We start from the raw sequence: 22247 nt of genomic DNA, 5'->3' as shown, positions 1-22247 counted from the left end.
CTGGGAGGTATCAGTCTACCAGACTTCAAGCTTTACTATAAGGCTATTGTAAGCAAAACAGCGTGTTACTGGCACAAGAACAGTGATATAGACTTTTGGAACAGGACCAGGTCCTCATTTCTGAGAACCCAGAAATGAAACCATCCACATATTGTCATCTAATCTTTGACAAAGCAGAAAAAAATACACACTGGGGAAAAGAATGTTTTCAAAAAATGGTGCTGGGAAAACTGGATAACTACATGCAGAAGATTGAAACTGGATCCCCAACTCTCACCTCTTAAAATAATCAATTCACGATGGATAACAGACTTAAACCTAAGGCATGAAACCTTAGGAATCCTAGAAGAAAATGTAAAGAAGACTCTTTCAGACATCAGCCTAGGCAAAGAATTTATGAAGAAAACATCCAAAGCAATCACAGCAGCAACACAAATGAATAAATGGGACCTGATCAAATTAAAAGGCTTCTGCACAGCCAAGGAAACTATCATTACAGTGAGTAGATAGCCTACAGAATGGGAGAAAATATTAGCTTTCTACACATCTGATAAAGGGCTGAGAACAAGAATCTATATAGAACTTCCAAAAATCAGCAAGAAAAAAATCAAACAACCCCATAATAAATGGGCAAGCAATATGAACAGACTTTTCAAAAGAAGACAGAATAATGGCCAGCAAACATACAACAAAAATGCTCACCATCTGTAATCATTAGGCAAATGCAAATCAAAACCACAATGAGATAATCACCTAACCTCACTGAGAATGGCCTTTATCAAAAAGTTTCAAAACAACAAATCCTGGTGAGGATGCAGAGAGATAGGAACATTCTTACACTGCTGGTGAGACTGAAAATTAGTACAATCTCTGTGAAAAATAATTTGGAGATACCTCAAAGAGCTAAAAATAGAAATATCAATTGATCCAGTAATAGCACTACTAGGCTTCTACCCCCAAAACCAAAAGACATTCTATAATAAAGACACCTACACTCGAATGTTTAGGGCAGCACAATTCACCATGAGTAGATTAATAAAATATGGTATATGTATACAATGGAATATTACTCAATTATAAAAAGCAATGGTGATCTAGTAGCACCTCTTATATCATCCTGGATAGAGCTTGAGCCCATCCTCCGAAGTGAGGTATCATAAGAATGGAAGAATAAGCACCACATGTACTCACCATAAAATTGGCACTAACTGATCAACACTAAGGTGCTCACGTGGTAGTAATATTCACTGGGGGTTGGGGGTGGGTGGGTAAACTCAGAACTAATGGAATTGGTGAGCACTGTATGGGGGAAGGGCAAGCCTCTATTCGCTTGGGTGAGGAAAAGTTACAACATGTAACCAAAATATTTGTATCCCCATAATATCCTGAAATAAAAAGAAAAAAAATAAAAAATTTAAATATGAAAAAATTAACCTACTAATCTTAAAACAGTAATAGTACAGAAGTCAAGGGCCCACTCGCCCTGTACACATGATCCACTGAAGCATTACTCTGCCTGTGTAGAGTTGCCCTGAAAGCCTTTCCTAAGACTAGTGTTGGTTTGAGGATAGGGAAGAAAAACGTGAGTCCTGGGCATGGCGACCCTGCCCTCCCCAGGCCAAAAGTACAAGGGGGTGATATGACAAACTGGCCTCAGCTTGTGCTCGAGGAATTTATGGAAAGATCCCATCCTATTTTATGTGCTCATTCAGAATTACAGTCTTGCCTTTAGAAGTTTAATCTTCCAGGTAAAGACTTGAATTTCCAGAGTTCACTAGTTCCTCTTCATGAATGTCACCTTCTAAAGATATCCTAAGGGAGAGAGCCAGAGGTAATAAAATGATCACCTTGGGGATTCCCTTCCAGGGAAATCTTGAGCTTGTGACAGCCTCTAAAAGTTTTAAGCAGGTCTCTGGGGAAATGGGGCATCAGGATGGCAGCATGGGGTCATTATGAGGCAGCTGGCAGAGAAGTAGAGCACTGGAATTCAGGACAGCATATAAAAGAGATGTGGGTGACTTGGGGGTGGAGCTGTCATAAACATGATCTACTGAGATCTTTCCTTTTCTAGTTCATAGTACCTATTTACAAGGCAGATAGCGCTATAATTACATGGGCAGAACAGGGTTAAGGATTAGCTCACCACACCCTCTTATTGATAGCTGGTGGTGCGAGAAGCAGATTGCCCAATGGAGGAGCACCCAGGGAGGAGGGCAGAACTGCAAAGGAGATGACAGAAAACTGGCTTTCTCCTACTTCTTTCCAAGCTCACAGTGAGCACCTTTGCTTCACTGAAGGATACAGGGTTCCTTAGCCCAGCCCAGGGTGTGCCGTCCAGTCTGGGCTCTGTGGCTTCTGCAAGAGAGAGCATGGCTGGGCGTTGGGTGCTGCTTCTAGTGGGCTCCCTTCTCCCTGGGATCCTGCTTTCAGAGGCTGCGGAAATCCTGACAATGTCTACACTGGGTGAGTGCTTGGTCAGAAACCTAGACAGAGGTGGCACAGTTGTCCTTGCTTCCAGGGCTCAGGTGAAGCATGATTGATCAGAAGGTCATGCACTTGTTTTTCCAGCCTGGACTTTTGTACTGGGCTGGAAGGAAGTGGAACTCACATGGTTGTAGGGCAGAGAGGAGCCTCTATTGCTGAGATGGGTAAGATAGTTTTGGAGAAAACACAAAATGCTTCCCTCTGTCTTTCTATTCAGGATGTGCTCCCCATTGTGCAGGGCTGGTGCCGAGGTTTGATCCATTACAGAGCAGAATAAGCTCCCGGGCTGCCTTCTGCAGGGCTCAATGGGACAGTCAGAGGCTCACCTAAACCCTAGGGATGGCGATGCACAGTAGCTTTCAGTAGAACTTATGACAAGCAGTTTCAGGCTCTTGCGGGTCAGGGAAGGCACTCCTGAGACAACACTGCACATTTTCTGAAGCTGCATCCAGAGTCAAGGTAGAGCAGGGGAGGTATTTCCTGACAGTAAGGACAATGGAGTGTTTTCATCCACAGGAAACCTGCAGAACTGTCTAAGACTGAGGGAGGACCCAGGTCATTCGAACGTTTTTGACCTTTCTTCCTTTAACTTGTGCTACTGAAAGTTTTTGAAGGACTCATGGGACTGTGAATTCTGCATTTTGTTCCCTTAGTTTTATTTTGTTTACTTTTCTCCCAAAGGGAAGGAATGATGATTGACGAGAACAATGTGTCAGAGTAAAGTGGTCATGCCAGGATGCAGCTTCTCTGAGACTTTATTTCAACACATCATAGGCTCTATTAGATCCCTTTTACATCACCAAGAATCAAGGCCCTGATGGATTGACTGTCTCTTAGGACTACTCTCCACAATGATATGTGCAACACCGTGCCTATATTTTCCACCAATGCAGTTACTTCCTTTGGATAGGGTATCAGCATAAGGCCTTTTTCAAAATGCAGCATTAGCTTAGGGTGAGGAACTCCTAAGCCTAAACACAGAGAAGCTCATCACACTGCTTAGAGACTGTGAGTCACAAGGGACAATCTCTGATGGAGGATTTCCACTGGTTAACCATTTGGGCAGTCATGCTCTGGGTGCATGGGATGTGTGCTACCCAGAGGGAGATGGAGAGAGTGACAAAATGTATCTTCCTCTAATCACTGTCAATTTCCTGTTTCCCTACCCTTCCTCTCCTCAACTTAATCACCCTACATACCTCAGACACTGTATTCTCAGCGTTATAGAACTGAAGCTGTGCATTGTTCCTAGGTGGAAGCCATTATCTGCTGATGGGCCGGGTCGCTGAGATTCTTCAAGATCATGGTCATCATGTCACCATGCTTCGTCAGGGAGGAAATTCTTTAATATCAGGTATCTTTTCTCACTAATTCTTGATTTCTTTTACTCTAGGAAAAGAGGAAAATGCCTTCTGCATAGAAAGGCTTAGCAAAATATTTTTAAAAATGTATTTGAACTGAAAGAATGAAGAAAGTATGTGCATGTGTGTGCATGTATGTGCATGTAAACTGTTAGAAATCTTCTTAAGCCCTGTCTACCAGGACTCAACACTCCATACTCTCATATTTTTCTCCTTTATTTGACTTCTACTCCACCCCAAGCAATCATCCACAAATTATACACATTATTTTCATAAATTCTTCTTTATTCTATGGCTTAGAAATTTATTGAACAAAGGATTTGGCCATATTTAACATTTATTCTATGTAATGGTCACTTTTCTTCTTATATATCACAGATAGCTCTTTACTCTTTTATGATATCTGGAATTTGAGGAAGTTTTCTTGGGAGCCCCTTATTCAGACAGCTAAAATAGAATCTATCATTGGGATCATCATGGATTCTTGAAAAATAAATGGCTGCCCATGAGAATGTACATAGCCATGTCAGAAAATTTTAAGTGAGTCATCAAATCCAAAGAGTGTTAGCTAAAATAAAGCGCCTCATAAACCTTGTCACCTCTTCTCCAGTGACTCACAAGAAAACAGAAGCCAAGAGAACTTGTAAGATTTGCTCAAGGTCTCGTGGCAGGGTGATAACAGATCTGTGGCTATTATTCTGAAGGGCAATTTGGGTGTGTTTAGGACTTGAGACTCTGGATTGCTCAATAAGGAAATGTTGCTCAGGCCTTAATATAAAATAATCAGAAAGCAAACATATTTGAGGAACAAAATTCTGAGATGTTATAAAACTTTGAGGGTGACTTCAGGCTTGGTTAGTGTTCAGACTTTTAAAATAAATTTTTAATAAACTTTAAAATTTTTTTTAATATTTTGTGGTGGTAAAACGTACATAACATAAAACCTACCATTTTAACCATTTTAAGTATACATTTTAGTAACTTTAAGGACATTCATATTGTTGTACAACCTTCATCACCGTCCATCTCCAGAACTTTTTCATCATCATAAGCTAGAACCCTATGCATTAAACGGTAACTCCCCATTACCTACTGCCCCAGCCCCTGAGGACCAGTGTTCTGCTTTATTTCTCTATTATTTGACTCTTCTGGGTACTATGTATAAGTGGAATGCAGAGGTAAGGGGAGGAGGAGAGACAGAGAGAAAGAATATACTGTATCTTGAAAAGGAGTTTGGGCTATGCTAGAGGAAGACAAAGTTAATTTCAAAATTAACTCAAAAGCCAAAAAGATCAGGCAACACAAAAAGATCAGGTAACACAGTACAACAGAGAGCAGAGTTGTGCACCTGAGAGGAAACTGTCTGTGACTTTAGATTCTGCAAGGAAAACAGCAGATCCTTCAAAAGAAGTCAGTGGTGCCTTTTGTCCAAGTTTATGAAAGGATTTGAGTCATAAGAAGTTTATTCTAGGCTTGTTTGTTCATGTGGTGCTGAAGATGGCAAAGTTGAAGGAGGAATAGGAAAACACACACACACACACACACACACACACACACACATATAAATATGACAATAGGGTAATATTTTGATTTCTTTTAACCAGGAGTGTACTGCAGTTGAAAGGGTGTTAATTGATTTTAAAGGCCTCATTTCCCATAATTTAGAGATTTTGTCAGTATTGACTAACAGTTGTTTAAATCTAATGTAACACAGACCAAAATGAAAAATAGAAGATGCAATCACACAATTAATATGTTATTGAGATACCTAAGCATAAGGAGAAGTTATAGTTAACTCACAATAAACTTTAACCTCTTAGTACATAACCTAGGACTAGCTCCTTATTTGGAGATGGGCCAAAGGTTATGCTACATTCTCTCATCAAAAAGCAGGGAAATTAACCTTTCTAAATGGAAGCTTGAAAAACTCCTTAGAGGTATTTCCTGGCAAAATATACCTTGGATATCAAACCAAAAATTTTATGAAATCAAGGAACCTCAGGAGAGAGCCACTATTTGGCCTTGGTGAAATTCACTGTAGGTTTCAGTAAACATTTAGCCAGGACCCCAGCACCAGTGGAATTGCTGCAAGCCAGAAGGGTTACTGCTCTGCTTTGTCAACCCAAAATAAGTGACTAAGGTAAAGATCTCTTAACAGAGATTTATTAAGCCAAAGCTGAGGACTCACCAAGGATAAACACAAACCACAGACAGATCTGTGGCTATTATTCTGAAGGGCAATTTGGAAGTTTCAGTATTTAAAAAGCAGTAGGGAATACAGAAAGAAAAAGGCATGAGGTTAGTGAAACAAAAGGATTATATTTTTGTGAGATTCTAGAAAATCTACACTTTACATAAGATAAGGGGAATGTTAGAAGAGAAAAAAAGCAATGAAGGAAGCATGAATTATGTATGTGTGAAGCTCAGTTATGTATCCAAAGGATAGGTGGAAGAATGTCTAATCCTGCCTTGTCTCTGTTCTGCACCTGTGCAGATAAACTTGTAATTCAGTATAATTGTGGGAACAAAAAGACTTTACTTTTAGGAGCTATACTTAGCCTGCAGACATAAAGTTACAAATTGCAAGTTCTTGCTTATAGGAGGCCAGTAAGGAATTTCTCTGATGAATGATGTGTGAGGCCAGTCTCCACAGGTACTTGAGGCCTTTACCTTTCCTTTTACATAGGGAATTGGGAGGTACTCTTGAGATTTTCACTTTCTTTAACAGAAAAAAGGAATATTGTAGAGAAAATCTATATTGCTTTAGAGGCTATGAAAATCGTCATAAGTAGACTATTTTTTGAAATATAAATGTTAATGTCTTCCTGTGGTGGATAGGAAAATGTGAGAGGAAAGAGAGAAATTGAGGAAAGAACTGTTAGGCAAAACTGAACCAGGACTTCATGTTTTGGGAAATTCTCAGCCTATTAGGATTATAACAGATTCTGAAGTTAGAGGTGTCAATGTCAGGAAACCTGTGGATCCTTTTCTCTTGTAAAGAAAGCCAATTGTGTGGCTGGACAAGCTTTTGCTAATGTCTCTGAAGGATTAAAAAGTGAGAGTATTGAGTCACACAGAGGCTCATTGAAGAGATTAGTGTGAGGCAGGTTCACTGTGTACTGGTGACAAACTCGTTTGAGTTGGGTAAGACAGAACACATTCTATACAGATTACATGAGGTGGATTTATTTCCTTTTTTTTTTTTTTTTTATTTTTGAGACAGAATCTCGCTTTGTTGGCCAGGCTAGAGTGAGTGCCGTGGCATCAGCCTAGCTCACAGCAACCTCAAACTCTTGGGCTCGAGCGATCCTTCTGCCTCAGCCTCCCGAGTAGCTGGGACTACAGGCATGCACCACCATGCCCGGCTAACTTTTTATATATATATCAGTTGGCCAATTAATTTCTTTGTATTTATAGTAGAGACAGGGTCTCACTCTTGTTCAGGCTGGTTTTGAACTGACCTCGAGCAATCTGCCCGCCTCGGCTTCCCAGAGAGCTAGGATTACAGGCGTGAGCCACCGCGCCCGGCCGGATTTCTTAGTTATGAATAGGCAGCAAGGGATAACAGAAGCCCAGGGTTCATTGCCAGCTGGTCCCCCAAGGCTCAGAAAGCTGACTGGGTCAAATGGAGTCTCAGGTGAGCATGCCCCACATGTATTGCAGATGAAGGCCTGTGAAAAGGAGCCCACCTGGGATTTTATCTTCTGGGGAAACCAGACATACTGGGCTAAAGATGGAAAAACAACCTGTTTCTAGTGGGGACAGGAACAAAGCATGGGCTCTTCAAGCCAGTTTCTTCCTATCTCAAGATGTTGCCTTCCCAGCACATTCTACAGTTATTCTTGAGAACTTTAGGTGAGAAAGTGGAGGTAGGAACAGGGTCAGTTGAAGGCCACCCAATGGCTTATCCTGCAATTAGGTATATGACTCGTGGACTTCTTCACCCATAGTGGCAGAAAACAAAAATAAAGATGAAATTATCAGAAAGGAGTGAATTGACATCCCATGACATACACAGAAGAGCTGCAAGGTACCTGAGAATTTTATGCCAGCAAATCCATGACCAATTTGGACTGAAAGGATCAGAGAGAGACGATGACAGGAAATTAGGCTGTTGGACAGCCAAAATTCTACAAGTAGGAAATAGATGATAAACTCCTCAGCTGCAAACACATGCTAGCCTTCCTGGAAAAGGAAGGATAACTCTGAGGGTGAAGCCGTGAGCCCAGAGGGCAGAGCTTCAAGCCCAGAGGGCTGAACTGGAGACCAGAGAGTTATTCCTAGTCCTTAAAACCTAATTTTCTTTGCCCAGTTCATATCAAAATATCTTGGGACTGGTGATTCATATTTTCCCTTTTATTTTATGTCTATTTAAATGATCATGTCTATCACTAGTATCCAATGCTTGTTGCACTATTGGTGTTGTGGAGCAGATCAATTTCTGACTTTTTGACTGAATAAAAAATTATTTGCATGTATCACTTTAAATTATGAAAATGAATTTTTTCTCAAGCAGAAATAGCAGAGGCTCTGAAATCAAACAGACTCATACTGTATTTCAATACAAACTCTGCCAATTTCTATGTGTGCAGCTTTGACAGGTTGTCTTAAACTAAATTAGCCTTTGTTTTCATGCCTGTAAAATGAGAAAAATTGCTATACCTTTAAATGAAAGCTTTACATGGAGCTTTCATATATTCAAATTGAAAAATAAACCCAGAATCATTGTACAGTCTCAATAAAAGTTATCAGTGTATAAGACTGAATGAATGAGAAAGAAGCAAAATGAGGTAAAACTGTTTAAAAGATCAAACATTCTTATAATGTGAAATAATTAGAATAAGCAAATTTTGTCATTGTTATGCTAGTGTTACCATGTTGTGTGGCATATTTACCTTTTTTAATCTATTGCTATTTTCTTAGATTTTAAAGAGGAAGAAAAATCATACCAAGTTATTAGTTGGTTTCCACCTGAAGACTATCAAAAGGAATTTGAAAAGGTTTCAAGTTTGTTTGTGGAAGAAGGTTACAATGAAAGGTATTTTTTTATTGTTTTAACCAAAGAGTTACTATTTTAATCATGTAAATAAATGAGTGGATGACTGCATAATTGAAATGAGGATAAGGCAAAGGGACGGATGGATGGAAAGATACATAGATGATAGGTGGATGTGTATAAAATAGGTCGGTGGATTTGGTACAGTTACTGGAAAACCTTTCTTATTCTATACTGTCCTTCCTACACTATGAGCATTAATGTATATCTATACAAATTGAAAGACTGTTCCTTCTCGGACTTCCTTGCAACACTTCATCTACAAAGATGGTCTGGAATTTCCCCAAAACAGAAACAGGGAAATGCCTCTCACTATCTTACTGTTGAATATTTTCCAACTTAATTTCGTCCCTTCTCCTCTCACAAACTTATATATAAAGGGAAGATTTATGAATGTTGCTTTACAGAAGTTTGATGTCTGGCCATGTAAAGTTCCGTTATAAATGAATCACCCTGATACAAAATGAGACATGATACTGACTCTTTTTGCTTCATCTATAATGCAAAGGAACATATAACTTTTTACTCTTAAGACAACAAACAGAAAATAAAGAAACCCATGCCTATCTTGATTAATTACAGTGACCTTACCCTATATCTTTCCTTGCAAATTCTAGTCTGCTTGTAAGTAGTGGTGTTTTTTTTTTTTCAGCATATTATGAGGGTACAAATGTTAAGGTTATGTATATTGCCATTGCCCCCCATTCCCCCTCGAGTCAGAGCTTCAAGCGTGTCCATCCCCCAGTTGGTGTGCATTACAATCATTATGTATGTATATACCCATCCCCTCCCCCCCACCTGCTTAACACCCGATAAATGTTTTTCCTATATGTCCACTTATGTCTTGATCAGTTAATACCAATTTGCTGGTGAGTACATGTGGTGCTTATTTTTCCATTCTTGGGATACTTCACTTGGTAGAATGGGTTTCAGCTCTATCCAGGAAAATACAAGAAGTGCTATAGCACCATTGTTTCTTATAGTTGAAGAGTACTCCATGGTATACATATACCACATTTTATTAATCCACTCATGTACTGATGGACACTTTGGTTGGTTCCACATCTTTGCAATTGTGAATTGTGCTGGTATAAACATTTGAGTGCAGGTGTCTTTTTCATAGAGTGACTTTTGTTCTTTGGGTAGATGCCCAGTAATGGGGTTGCTGGATCAAATGGTAGCTCCACTTGTATCACTTTTAAGTATCTCCATATTGCTTCCAGCTCTATCCAGGAAAATACAAGAAGTGCTATATCACCATTGTTTCTTACAGCTGAAGAATACTCCATGGTATACATATACCACATTTTATTAATCCACTCATGGGCCGGGCGTGGTATCTCACACCTGTAATCCTAGCACTCTGGGAGGCTGAGGCAGGAGGATTGCTCAAGGTCGGGAGTTCGAAACCAACTTGAGCGATACCCTGTCTCTACTAAAAATAGAAAGAAATTAATTGACCAACTAAAAATATATATACAAAAAAAATTAGCTGGGCATGGTGGCACATGCCTGTAGTCCCAGCTACTGGGGAGGCTGAGGCAGTAGGATCGCTTGAGCCCAGGAGATTGAGGTTGCTGTGAGCTAGGCTGATGCCACAGCACTCACTCTAGCCTGGGCAACAAAGTGAAACTCTGTCTCAAAAAAAAAAAAATTAATCCACTCAGGTATTGATGGGCACTTCAGTTGTTTCCACATCTTGGGACTGGCACAAGAACAGGGAAATTGGGAGTTTTGATTGTAGTTTTGATTTGCATTTTCCTGATGATTAGAGATGTTGAGCATTTTTTCATATGTTTGTTGGCTATTATTCTGTCTTCTTTTGGAAAGTTTCTGTTCATGTCTTTGCCCACTTTTTGATAGGGTTGTTTGATTTTTCCTTGCTGATTTCCCTGAGTTCCAAATTGGTTCTAGTTATCAGCCCATTATCGGATGTGCAGCTTGCAAAATTTTTCTCCCATTCTGTGGGTTGTCTGTTTGCTCTCTTGATGGTTTCTTTGACTTTGCAGAAGATTTTTAAATTGATCAGGTCCCATTTATTTATTTTTGTTGCTGCTGTGATTGCCGTTGGGGTCTTCTTCATAAATTCTTTGCATAGGCCAATGTCTAGAAGAGTATTTCCAATGTTTTCCTCTAGAATTCTAATAGTTTCACACCTAAGGTTCAAGTCTTTTACCCAGCGTGAGCTGATTTTTGTGAGAGGTGAAAGGTGTGGGTCCCGTTTCAGTCTTCAACATGTGGCTATCCAGTTTTACCAGCACCATTTATTGAATAAGGATTCTTTTCCCCAGTGTGTTTTTGTCTGCTTTGTCAAAGATTAGATGGCTATATGAGCATGGTTTTATATCTGGGTTCTCCGTTCTGTTACACTGGTCAATGTCCCTGTTCTTGTGCCAGTCACAAGCTGTTTTAATTACTATAGCCTTGTAGTTTAGTTTGAAGTCTGATAAATTGATACCTCCCATTTTGTATTTATTGCCTAGGATTGCTTTTGCTATACAGGATCTTCCCTGGTTCCATACGAAGCATAAAATTATTTTTTGTATATCTGTGAAAAATGATGATGGTATTGTAATAGGGATTGCATTGACTCTGTAGATCACTTTGGGTAGTATAGACATTTTAACAATGTTGATTCTGCCAACCCATGAGCATGGTATGTTCTTCCACCTGTTTACATCCTCTGCTATTTCCTTCTTCAGTGTTTCATAGTTCTCCCTGTAGAGGTCTTTTACCTCCTTAGTTAAATATATTCTTAGGTACTTAATTTTCTTTGTTGCCATCTTGAAGGGAATTGAGTCTTTGATTTGGTTCTCACTTTGACTGTTGTTGGCATATATAAATGCCTCTGATTTGAGTGTATTGATTTTGTATCCTGGGACTTTACTGAATTCATTTGTCAGTTCAAGAAGTCTCTTGGTTGAATCCTTGGGGTTTTCTAGGTATAATATCATGTCATCAGCAAAGAGTGAGAGTTTTATATCTTCTGCTCCCATTTGGATGCCCTTAATTCCACTCTCTTGTCTGATTTCTGTAGCAAGGACTTCCAGCACTATGTTGAATAGAAGTGCAGATAGTGGGCAACCTTGTCTTGTTCCAGTTCTAAGTGGAAAGGCTTTCAATTTTTCCCCATTCAGTATGATATTGGCTGTGGGTTTGTCATATATGGCTTGTATCATTTTTAGGTAAGCCCTGTCTATGCCTATTTTGTTGAGCGTTCTTATCATAAAAAGGTGTTGAATTTTGCCAAATCCTTTTTCTGTTTCTATTGAGAGGATCATATGGTCTTTGTTTGTGCTTCAGTTTATATGGTGAATTACATTATAGATTTGTGTATGTTGAACCATACCTGCATCCCTGGGATGAAGCCCACTTGGTTGTGATGGATTATTTTCTTGGCAAGCGCCTGGATTCGATTGGCTAGGATTTTGTTGAGAATTTTTGCATTTATATTCATAAGGGATATTGGTCTGTAGTTTTCTTTTTTGTTGCATTCTTTCCTGGTTTTGATATCAGGGTTATGTTCACTTCATAAAATATGTTGGGGAGGATTCCATCATTCTTGATGTTGTGGAATATAAATCTGACATTTCCCCCAAAACCTTCTCTATCAGTCAAGCTGGGAGACTGTATTCCCACCGCTGCAGGTCTAATCTAACTCACCCATTTGACACTTAGTTTATATCATCTTGCAGAGTTAGTTATATAAGTATATGTCTTGCCTGTTCTCCCCCAGTTTAATATTTTTAAGGACAGTTTCGAGTAACAGTATATTCTTAAAAATATTTTAAATTTATTAGCTTAATTTTAAATATCATTAATGAACTGTATACTAAAGACTTTTACTGCATTATTGAAATTATCCAAAATATCTGGCAAGTGTTTATATTCCTTTCTTATGTGAATTTTTAAGCATAAACAATAAAAGGTGATATCAGACAATTATTTTCATTGTTTGATTTGAAGCTGGTCCTAATGGTTAGGCAGGTATATGCCTATGCATAATAAGTTCTCAGCCTCAGGGCAATCCCTAACTGAAGGGCAATGGTGTAGTGATGTACAGGTTACAGGTGTGCCAAGATATTGGTTCTCTCAGACCTGTAAGCAGTCAAAAGGCCCCTGATATCTATTGCTCTGCCACCTATGAGCTCTGGCCTGGGCATTCTCATCAATTTCCTTAGCATGCTGGAGGACAGGATCATATTCTTTGCAGGCAATGAAGGGAAAGAATTGCAAGAAGAAAGGTCCCTGGAATAGTAGCAGGCAAAGTCTTAATTAAATGTTAGTAAAGCTTTGGCATTTTCTCCTCTGACTACTCCAGCCTACATTGAAGTGGAAAGGCTAATAATGTTTTTCAAAACCAGGTTGTCTTTAGTTTTTTTTTTTTCTATTGCTTAACTCCTAGACAAAGACACATGAAATTTTCATTTTTGGCTGAGATTTTTGCTTCTAATACGATCAGTGTTTCTTCGGTGAGGCAATGTCTCATATACAAACACACAATGAAAAAAAATTAGCATATATTATCGATATTGATAAAGTCTATCATCAAATTACATATAAGTCTAGGTGGGAAAAAAAGAAAATCACTCATAAAAAGTCATAGGTACTACAGTAATAGGGTATTGGGCAGGGGGGCGGGAGGTGGGTATATACATACATAATGAGTGAGATGTGCACTGTCTCGGGGATGGTCATGCTGGAGACTCAGACTTGTGGGGGGAGGGGGGAAAGGACATTTATTGAAACTTTAAAATCTGTACCCCCATCATATGCCGAAAAAAAAAAAAAAGTCAGTGTGTAAAGGAGGGTTAAACAGAGCATGACAGAATTTATCACGGAGACACAGAACTGTGAGATCTACTATTGTCAGAGACAACTCCCAGAAGAGAAGGACCTTGAATTGGCCATGATGGTGGGTGGGATCTGGATCTGGGTGGAAACGGGAGGGGAGAAGGGTGCCCTCTAGGAAGCAGAAATATTGGAAAGACAATGACCATGGCAGAGTGTGTTTGTGGGAAATTGATTGAATGTATGGACTACTGCTAGATATGCTCTTGGTTCTCCAAGATATTGTCTTTGTATCTCATGATTCTTTTATGTATTGTGAATTTAATACTTCCCATGAATATTCATCATTTATTTTCTTTCTTATAGGAAAATGTTTCAAAACTATTTAAAGCTTGTGGAACAACTGGGATTTCAGTGCAGTCATTTGCTAAACAGAAGGGATATCATGGATTCCTTAAAGAATAAGAACTTCGACCTGGTGATAGTTGAAAGTTTTGACTACTGCCATTTCCTGATTGCTGAGAAGCTTGGCAAGCCATTTGTGTCCATTCTTCCTACCACATTTGGCACTGTGCACTTTGGGCTCCCAAACTCCTTGTCTTATGTTCCAGTATTCCATTCCTCCTTAACTGACCACATGGACTTCTGGGGCCGAGTGAAGAACTTTCTGACTTTCTTTACTTTCTCCAGGAGGCAATGGCAAGTTCAGTCTATGTATGACAACATCATTAAGGAGCATTTCCCAGAAGGCTCGAGGCCAGTTCTGTCTCAACTCCTACTGAAGGCAGAGCTGTGGTTTGTTAACTCTGACTTTGCCTTTGACTTTGCCCGGCCCCTACTTCCCAACACCGTTTATGTTGGAGGCTTAATGGCCAAACCCACCAAACCAGTACCACAAGTAAGTACACCCTTAGCACTAATTTGGATTTCATGCCAAGGCCTTCAGTACATGGTTGGTGGCTGCCCTGTGCCACCAGGATCCTGAGACTGAAGCAAAGCCAGGTCAGGGAGGTCCCTAGGGCCTGCTGTGGGAGGAGGGTCTCCCCTTCAGGCCTGTGCTAGTACAGTTCTGGGTCTCCATGGTCCCGAGATTGAGGCCTCCTCTTGTGGGCTCCCTGGCTGCTGTCTTGCCTCACCCTAGTCCTAGGCTGGATGTGATAAGCAATTCATGACAGTTGCTGTTGTCATTTTCATTTTGCATGACCACATGTCCAATAAAAGTGTAGTTAGTGGCCATTGCATGCAATAATATGCATGGAAATGAGTTACTTAGTGACAGTGCTGTGAGACAGGGAGTAAATGGTACGGGCTGTGTGGGACTGACTAACAGCCAGAAAGCAGGTGTCATATCCAGCATTCTCTGCAATTGCAGGTGTCATCCCATGGTCCCTGTCTATAGAGCCCTGGCTCCTGGCTCCAGTTAGACCCTGTGATCTGATTTGTCTAGATGGGCTCAGGCCGCTGTATCTTATACTTTGGTGATTTGAGTAAGCAGTTTGGACTCAGAGGTACTCCTGTGGAAGGTTTTAGAAAGGAGGACAAATAAGATTAATTGCCTGCCTGCTGTCTGTCAGCACTGGGTTGCCATTTTTCAGCAGTTATCATGTACAACATCCTGCCCCTGTAGGTGTGATCCTCTCCAATTTCATAAATGAAGAAAGATGGAGGCGCAGGTGATACGAGTGACCTTCCCAGCACCATGCATTTGAGTGGCCCTGAGGGTCTGGACTTGGCCTGGGCCTTCAGGTCACCAAAGTGTCCACCCCTCATTCCCTGGCCTTGTGTTGGTGGCAGGAGCTCTAGGAATAAAGCTGGGAGGGAGACCCCAGGCTGGGAGAGCTGGGCCCACATGAGGAGGTGGAAGTGGGATTACCATGACTCTGTGTCCCCTGGGCAGTCTGGCTGGACGGACTGGACTGTTGCACCAGTAAAGCCAAGGTGGACTGAGTGGAGGTTTTAGCTGTCAGGAGTGTGGGGCAGGCCTTGGCCATAGAGTAAAAGGAGGAAATTGTTGTGAGGATAACAATGGCAGTGAGGGTTGGAATATGTGTGAGACACACATGCTATTTTAAAAAGATCTTCTCTTCATTTTCCAATTTTTATGCAATGGTGTTAGGTTGCTTTTGTAGTTATAGAGCAGGTTGCAAGGCTGTTTTAAAGTGGTCCTTTGGGATGGTAAATCAGACAGTGGTGAGCTGTGTAGAATCTATTTGTGGCTCAACCACCTAAAGGGGTGAGGAGTTGGGAGCTTAGGGGAGCTGCAGAAGTGCAGAGACAATCAGGGTCGAGGACATATTTGGAAATAAGAACTGACAAATCTGTGTTAAAGCCACAGTGAAGACACTAGACACCAGCCTTCCTTAAGAGCTGCCTGGGAACTTGAAGATGCAAGCTGCTCAGGTGTGCCGTTGGGGCTGGGCATGGCTGCTTTATACAATCCTTCCCACATGGTTATCATTTGCAGTCCTGTGGGTGAGGCACTGTGGTGGGGGATGAAGCATCAATGTAGATCAGTGGCCTAGAATATTGTGGAATTAGGATCCACACTGTGTGTGGGTGGGGGGAGCCTTACCCTATTCTGCCTCTATCTCTGCTGATGACAGTGTTGTTCTCCCAGCTTCTCCATTCCAGCCTCCAGAAGCCCACTCCCCATGCTGGGCACTGACCCCCAACTGGTGCAGTCTCAGACCACCACCTCTGGTCTGGCCTTGGACATCTCTCAGATGACCGTGACTCCCTGAAAATAAAATCAGGGTGCAGGGGGAGGAATAGCCCAGAATCTGGGGTCAGGGTTTGAAAGAAGAGAGCTGTTCTCACCCACACAGTGAACAGGGCGGACAGTGCAGGAGAGCTGAGTGTCCCAGGGGCCATGATAACTGTTTCAGGACGGTGATGTCAAGGCACAGATGAGAGGAACTGATGAGAGGGTGTGTCAGGGAACAGTGTGACTTGCATTCTGCTGCTGCTGAGGCTTTCAAAAGCAATTGTGTTATGTCATTTGCTTATTTATCTCTCTCCAGGACTTGGAGAACTTCATTGCCAGGTTCGGGGACTCTGGTTTTGTCCTTGTGGCTATGGGCTCCGTAGTGAACATGAATACCTTACAGGAAGTCCTTAAGGAGATGAACAGTGCCTTTGCCCACCTCCGCCAAGGGGTGATATGGAAGTGTAAGCATTCTCACTGGCCCAAAGATGTCAACGTGTCCACAAATGTGAAACTCATGGACTGGCTTCCTCAGAGTGACCTCCTGGGTAAGGGCTGCCCAGGCCCGCTACTCTCTTTCCATTGTCCTGCTTTGGGACTCTTTAGGGCTCAGACCTCTAGCTGGGCATTTGTCCCTGCCAGAGAAGAAGCTGCCCATGGGTAAGGGTAAGACTCTAGAGGACAAGAGGAAGCCACCAGCTGGAGGTCTTGAGGAATCAGTGTATTTTTCCTATGGGATGAGATGCCAAAACCACCAACTTTCTTCTTTCTTTTCTATCCCAGGCATGATGTGTGCAGCCAGTAGTGATATTCCTGTCACGTCTCCTCAACCCTATTGCATTTAGTCTTGGAACATTTCACCCAAAATGCAAGACAACCTGTGAAGTCTGAGAACATACACCAGGTGGACACTGCCCTTCTGTTTAATGGCTTTGTGAGGAGCAGATCCGCCACATGTCATTACACAAACACAAACCACACAGAGACATTCTCTGAATCTAAAAAACCACTGCTTTTTAGAGACACCCGATGCACAGCACTTAGTAAATGCTCATAACCAAGATACGGCTGAAAATACCTGAAATATTTATCAAACATATTCCTGCCTCCACTTCTGCAAATTTGTTTAGTTAATTCTGGAGTAGAGCCCAGTATTCTCATTTCCAAGAGGAGGCTAGGAGATTTTGATATGTGTTACAATTGAGTGACACAGGGTTAGATGGACTCTTCATGATAACAGTCATTTTCATTAGCTTTAAGCACTGTTGGGAGGGAGGGGATGGAACTGGAAATACCTATGTGTAGGATCTCAGCTTGGCTTTGAAGGGACGTGTCACGAAATGGAGTCTACCGTAACAGTCCAACAACCCCTGAATTGTGATGGCAAAGAATGAATCAGGAGATAAAAAAAAAAAAAAAAAAAAGGAAATTAGTTGTCAGTGGATAACAAAGAGCTCAGGACAGACAGCCTGAGGAGGTAGAGACAGAGAGAGAAACACAAGAGACAGAACAGAGATGAGAGAAGCAAAGAGAGCACAGAAAGGACAGGGAGAAGGAAGGATGGATGGATGGAGGGGGCATATGTGCCTTGTAGCCCTCTTTTCTGTAGAACTCCCTGGGTTCTCAATCTTACCTGGGCTTGGAGAAGGCTCTATACATGGCATGGCTTGGAATTCAGCACTTTGGAACTGCTTCCTTGGATGTGCCCTAAGCTACATCATTCTATACAATGGCTCCAATACACCTCTAGGTCCCCTGGGGCTTTTCTCGTGTCCTCCCTGCTCCATCTGGTATTCTGAAATGTTTCATCCTGAATTTTGCACCCTTTTCTCCTTTGCAACAGCTCACCCCAGCATCCGTCTGTTTGTCACCCATGGCGGGCAAAATAGTATCATGGAGGCCATCCGGCATGGGGTGCCCATGGTGGGCATCCCTGTTTTTGGAGACCAGCTAGAAAACATGGTCCGAGTAGAAGCCAAAAATCTTGGTGTCTCTATTAATTTAAAGGAGCTGAAGGCAGAGACATTGACTCTTAAGATGGAACAAGTCATGGAAGACAAGAGGTATGTGTCCTCTGAGAGCAAGACTGCAGCAATTTAATTTAGATGCCAAGAATAATTTTCTACCTTTTGTGTTTGGGGCACCCAAACTACATACACAGGGGCTCTGTGAGAACTCTTATGTTTGCAGTTCTTCTAGTGGAATCCAGCTGAGGCAAGATGTTACTTTTTTGTTCTCCAAATGCTCCACGTTCTTCCTCCACTTGGGATTTTGTTTATGCTGCTATCTAACACTCCTTCTCTGCTCCTCTTAGTGAGGCTCCTTCATGACTTTCAGTCTATTCTCTAACTTGTTTGTTCATATATTTCATCCCAGACCATCCTGGGTGGCCTCTTTTCTGTCCCACCCAGCTATATCATTTCCTCCTTAAGACTTCCTGGGGACTGTAGTTACCTCATTTGTTTATGGTTTATTTATTATCCCCCCACACTAGAGAGAAGACAATATTGATCCTCAGGAATGTAGCAGTGTGTTCACTCATTTTCCACCATGTTCCCAGTGCCTAGCACAGGGCCTGCCACAAAGTAAGTGGCTAATGAGTTTTGGTCAAGTGAGCTATAGAAAGGTCCCAGTGACCTCCAGGTAACTAACTGCTCGTCAAGCACAGTGACGTCATGTGAAGATAGAAGTGTACATTTTCTTTTTCATATCTCAGAAGGAGTAAATAACTAATTAAAGTTTCAACAGCATAATCCTCAAGGCTTAATTTACTGCTTTGAATGTAGGAGACACACAAGCACTTCCAGTTGAATGACTGCTAAGCAACCACATAGCTCGTGGTTCTTAGCCCTAGAATAGTTAAGTTCCAGGTGTTGGATAACTGCAAAAGAATTGTATACATTTGCAATGTCATGTGTTGTGGATATTCGTTTCCTGAAGAACAGGTTTGTAGCTTTTGTTTGTTGCCTTTTTAAAGACCTACACCCCAATGGCCCTGATTTACTGTCCTCTGGGAAGGAGTCATTCTGGGCTGTGATTTTCCCCCAGATATTCTGCATCTCCAGGGCCAGATTTATAATTTGTGGGGTCTGGTGTAAAATGGAAATGTAGGGTTTCCTGTTGTTCAGTTTAAGAATTCAAGACGGTTACAGCAGTGATTTCAGTCAAGCACAGATAGTATTAAGCTTGTGGTGCATATGCAGACAGCAGTCCGGGATTTCAGCTCTGACCATGACCTTTACTGGTGCAGGGATGTGCTTTCATTGTCCTCGCCCTGGCAGTCCCCAGAGTGACATTTTTCATACAGTGCAGGCACTGGCACACCATAGGTGCTCCCTGAATTCATATAATAATAATTACGTCATATAATTTTCCTGTGGTGTATAGTAAGCCTCCTAGCCCAGCTAGAGGTCAGAGCCCTGAAGAGCCCCAGATTGAGCTACTTTTATACAGTTGGGCTCTTTTAGAATTAAGCATGGATTTTTTACATGTAGGTATCATTCCTGAACTATTCAAAGACACCTACCTAGATTTTTATAGAATCAGGCCAAGAGATTTTCCTTAATCACGGTGTTGAGTGCATGAAATAGAAAAGGCTCACATGTTTAGATCCTGTGAGGTCACATCAGTAACGGCCCCACCCCATCTCTGCCCACAGGTACAAGTCTGCAGCAGTGGCCGCCAGTGTCATCAGACGCTCCCACCCCCTGACCCCCGCCCAGCGGCTGGTGGGCTGGATCGACCACATCCTGCAGACAGGGGGCGCTGCGCACCTCAAGCCCTATGCCTTCCAGCAGCCCTGGCATGAGCAGTACCTGCTGGATGTCCTCCTGTTCCTGCTGGGGCTCACTCTGGGCGCCGTGTGGCTTTGTGGGAAGCTGCTGAGGGTGGTGTCCAGGTGGCTGTGTGGGGCCAGGAAGCTGAAGGAGACTTGAGGCCGAGCACAGTCCTTGGAGACGGGTGTGTTTGGTGGGCACAATCTCCATTTCCTGGGGGCTTCCCATCAGTTCTGGCAAACCTGTTCTCCACATCACATCCATTTGCTAATTTGCTACAGATTCCACCTCACGGGCTTTGTCCTGTTAGCAGAATCTTTACCAAGGACTTATGTCCTTTAAACACCAGTCAGCAAGGGCTGTGCTGTGATTCTATCTCTGTGTGATTTGGACCATTTACCCTCAGATTTCCAGTCACCAGGCCCACTTGCCCTCTCATGCCCCTCTGGGCATCACTAAGCCTGACCATGACAGCTTCCATGTCTAGACCTCAGCGTCTTGCCCTCACTCCTGTCAGCACTTGTCAGGGATTATCTTTGCATATTTTCCCTTGTCTTTGCTGCTCCTGCACACTCAGGGCTCAGGAAGCCTGTCCCATGCATATGCATTCAGGGTCAGGCACACCCTTGGAGAGCTTCACATTTGGAACTTGCCTCTGGTGCCCACAGATAGCTCCTTGTTGGCTGATCAGGCAGGGAGACTGAGGGTTTTCAGATTTCCAGGAAAGTAAAAGCTTTCACAGAATATTTCCCCTGCAACCCAAACACTGACCCACTGGTGAAGGGATTTCTGTCCTAATTGCCCAGACTTCCATCATCCGGCTGTCAAGATTATAAGGAAGCTGGAAAGTGTCTGCATTGGCAGGTGACAAGGACAAAGGCATCTGGGAGTTTCTTTGGGTAATCCAACCTGTAGTGTCTGAAGAACATGGAAAATGGCCAAATAATACTCCAGAGTGAACAATTTTCTGATGTTTTTGTCTTGGCCTATGTATACACACCAAAGCAGCAAGCAATCTCGGACATGAGGGGAACACAGTCTTCTGTTTCTTGGTCACAGTCTCTGGCTGGGCCTGAGGAAGCACATGGCACTGAGTTGGGCTCAATGAATTTCTGAGTGTTTTTGGAACCCCTAGATAGGCAGAGGAGCAGGTGATTTCAGTGTTGGAGCCCGAGCCCTTGATCACTGTGTGGATCAGAAGAGGGAAGGAATCGTTGAACCAAGGCTGTGCTGGAACCAAGGACAACACAGCGAGGGCTGCATGTTGTCACCAGCAGTGGGCACTAAGCCTTAGGTGCTATAAGAAGGGTGAAAGCCTCCCTATTTGTGGTTGTGTAGAAATATGATTTCCAAATGGATTCTCTTTGGAGTCAGTCAGTCTGGCTCGGCAGTCATCCATATATATGATTTTGTATTAAATGAGTAGGAGGTATGTATCCATGGCTAAATTTCCCATCATGTATAGAAGGATGGGACTTTAGACTTACTGATAGGGGCTAGAATTCGCCTGAGCAATCATGCGTGGTGTGTTTTTTGCCAAGCCTACCCACATGTTGGCTAACTCTCTTCCCTTTTGGCTGGCATTAAGGTTTGGAAAATGCTGAGGTGGGTGTCAGGATGGAGGAAATGGAGCATGTCAGAAGGACTTTCTCCTTCTTGGGTGGCCACAATCTGCATGTGATTACATGCCATATGCACTATAAAGATCAACAAGAAGAAAAAATTAAAATTAAACTCAAATAACTGATAGCTTCCCAAAAGTAAAAAAAATAAATGTCAGATTGCAAGAGAGCTATCTCCCAAACTCCTATTAGAAGGCTTTTTGGAGGCTAGTGAGTCCACAGAATTCAGGTTGTGAAGCTGGTTCACCTGTGCACTGGGTACCCGTTTGCCTGAGCCAGTGAGACAGACACCCCTCCACAGAAGTTAGATGATGTGCGTTTAGTGGCCTGAAATATCCAAGTTTCCAAAGGAAGCCAAAACTAGATGGACAGAAACATAGAATAAGTGGGAGAAATGGAAACATGATAGATTTAAATATACATGCTACAATTCAAAGGAAAGATTGACAGACC

The 22247-nt window shown here is 42.1% G+C and overlaps 1 protein-coding gene across 2 annotated transcripts; it reads left to right on the top strand.

Annotated features, from left to right (window-relative positions):
* The first annotated feature begins 2206 nt into the window (after window positions 1-2206).
* LOC105855456 (UDP-glucuronosyltransferase 3A2-like) lies at window positions 2207-21137 on the top strand. 2 transcript variants are annotated; one of them, XM_076007971.1, is made up of 7 exons: window positions 2207-2463; window positions 3737-3838; window positions 8769-8883; window positions 14059-14590; window positions 16713-16860; window positions 18240-18459; window positions 20055-21137. In XM_076007971.1, the coding sequence occupies exons 1-7, from the start codon at window positions 2370-2372 to the stop codon at window positions 20329-20331; spliced, it is 1488 nt and encodes a 495-aa protein (XP_075864086.1). In that variant the 5' UTR covers window positions 2207-2369; the 3' UTR covers window positions 20332-21137. The 2 variants fall into 2 exon arrangements, with proteins under 2 accessions (XP_075864086.1, XP_012591885.1); XM_012736431.2 differs by having other exon boundaries at window positions 16713-16944.
* The last annotated feature ends 1110 nt before the right edge of the window (window positions 21138-22247 follow it).

This window comes from Microcebus murinus, chromosome 11 (assembly GCF_040939455.1).
Source record: "Microcebus murinus isolate Inina chromosome 11, M.murinus_Inina_mat1.0, whole genome shotgun sequence".
Classification (NCBI taxonomy): domain Eukaryota; kingdom Metazoa; phylum Chordata; class Mammalia; order Primates; family Cheirogaleidae; genus Microcebus; species Microcebus murinus.
The sequence above is the reverse complement of the archived record's forward strand: the minus strand, read 5'-3'. Positions and strand labels throughout refer to the sequence as shown.

What these genes read in the sequence shown, in the direction of transcription:
- LOC105855456 (XM_012736431.2), top strand. Translation starts at nt 2,370, where the DNA reads ATGGCTGGGCGTTGGGTGCTGCTTCTAGTGGGCTCCCTTCTCCCTGGG. An exon ending in GAAGAAGGTTACAATGAAAG is followed by an intron (nt 8,884 to 14,058) that starts GTATTTTTTTAT and finishes TCTTTCTTATAG; the next exon opens with GAAAATGTTTCAAAACTATT. An exon ending in CCACCAAACCAGTACCACAA is followed by an intron (nt 14,591 to 16,712) that starts GTAAGTACACCC and finishes ATCTCTCTCCAG; the next exon opens with GACTTGGAGAACTTCATTGC.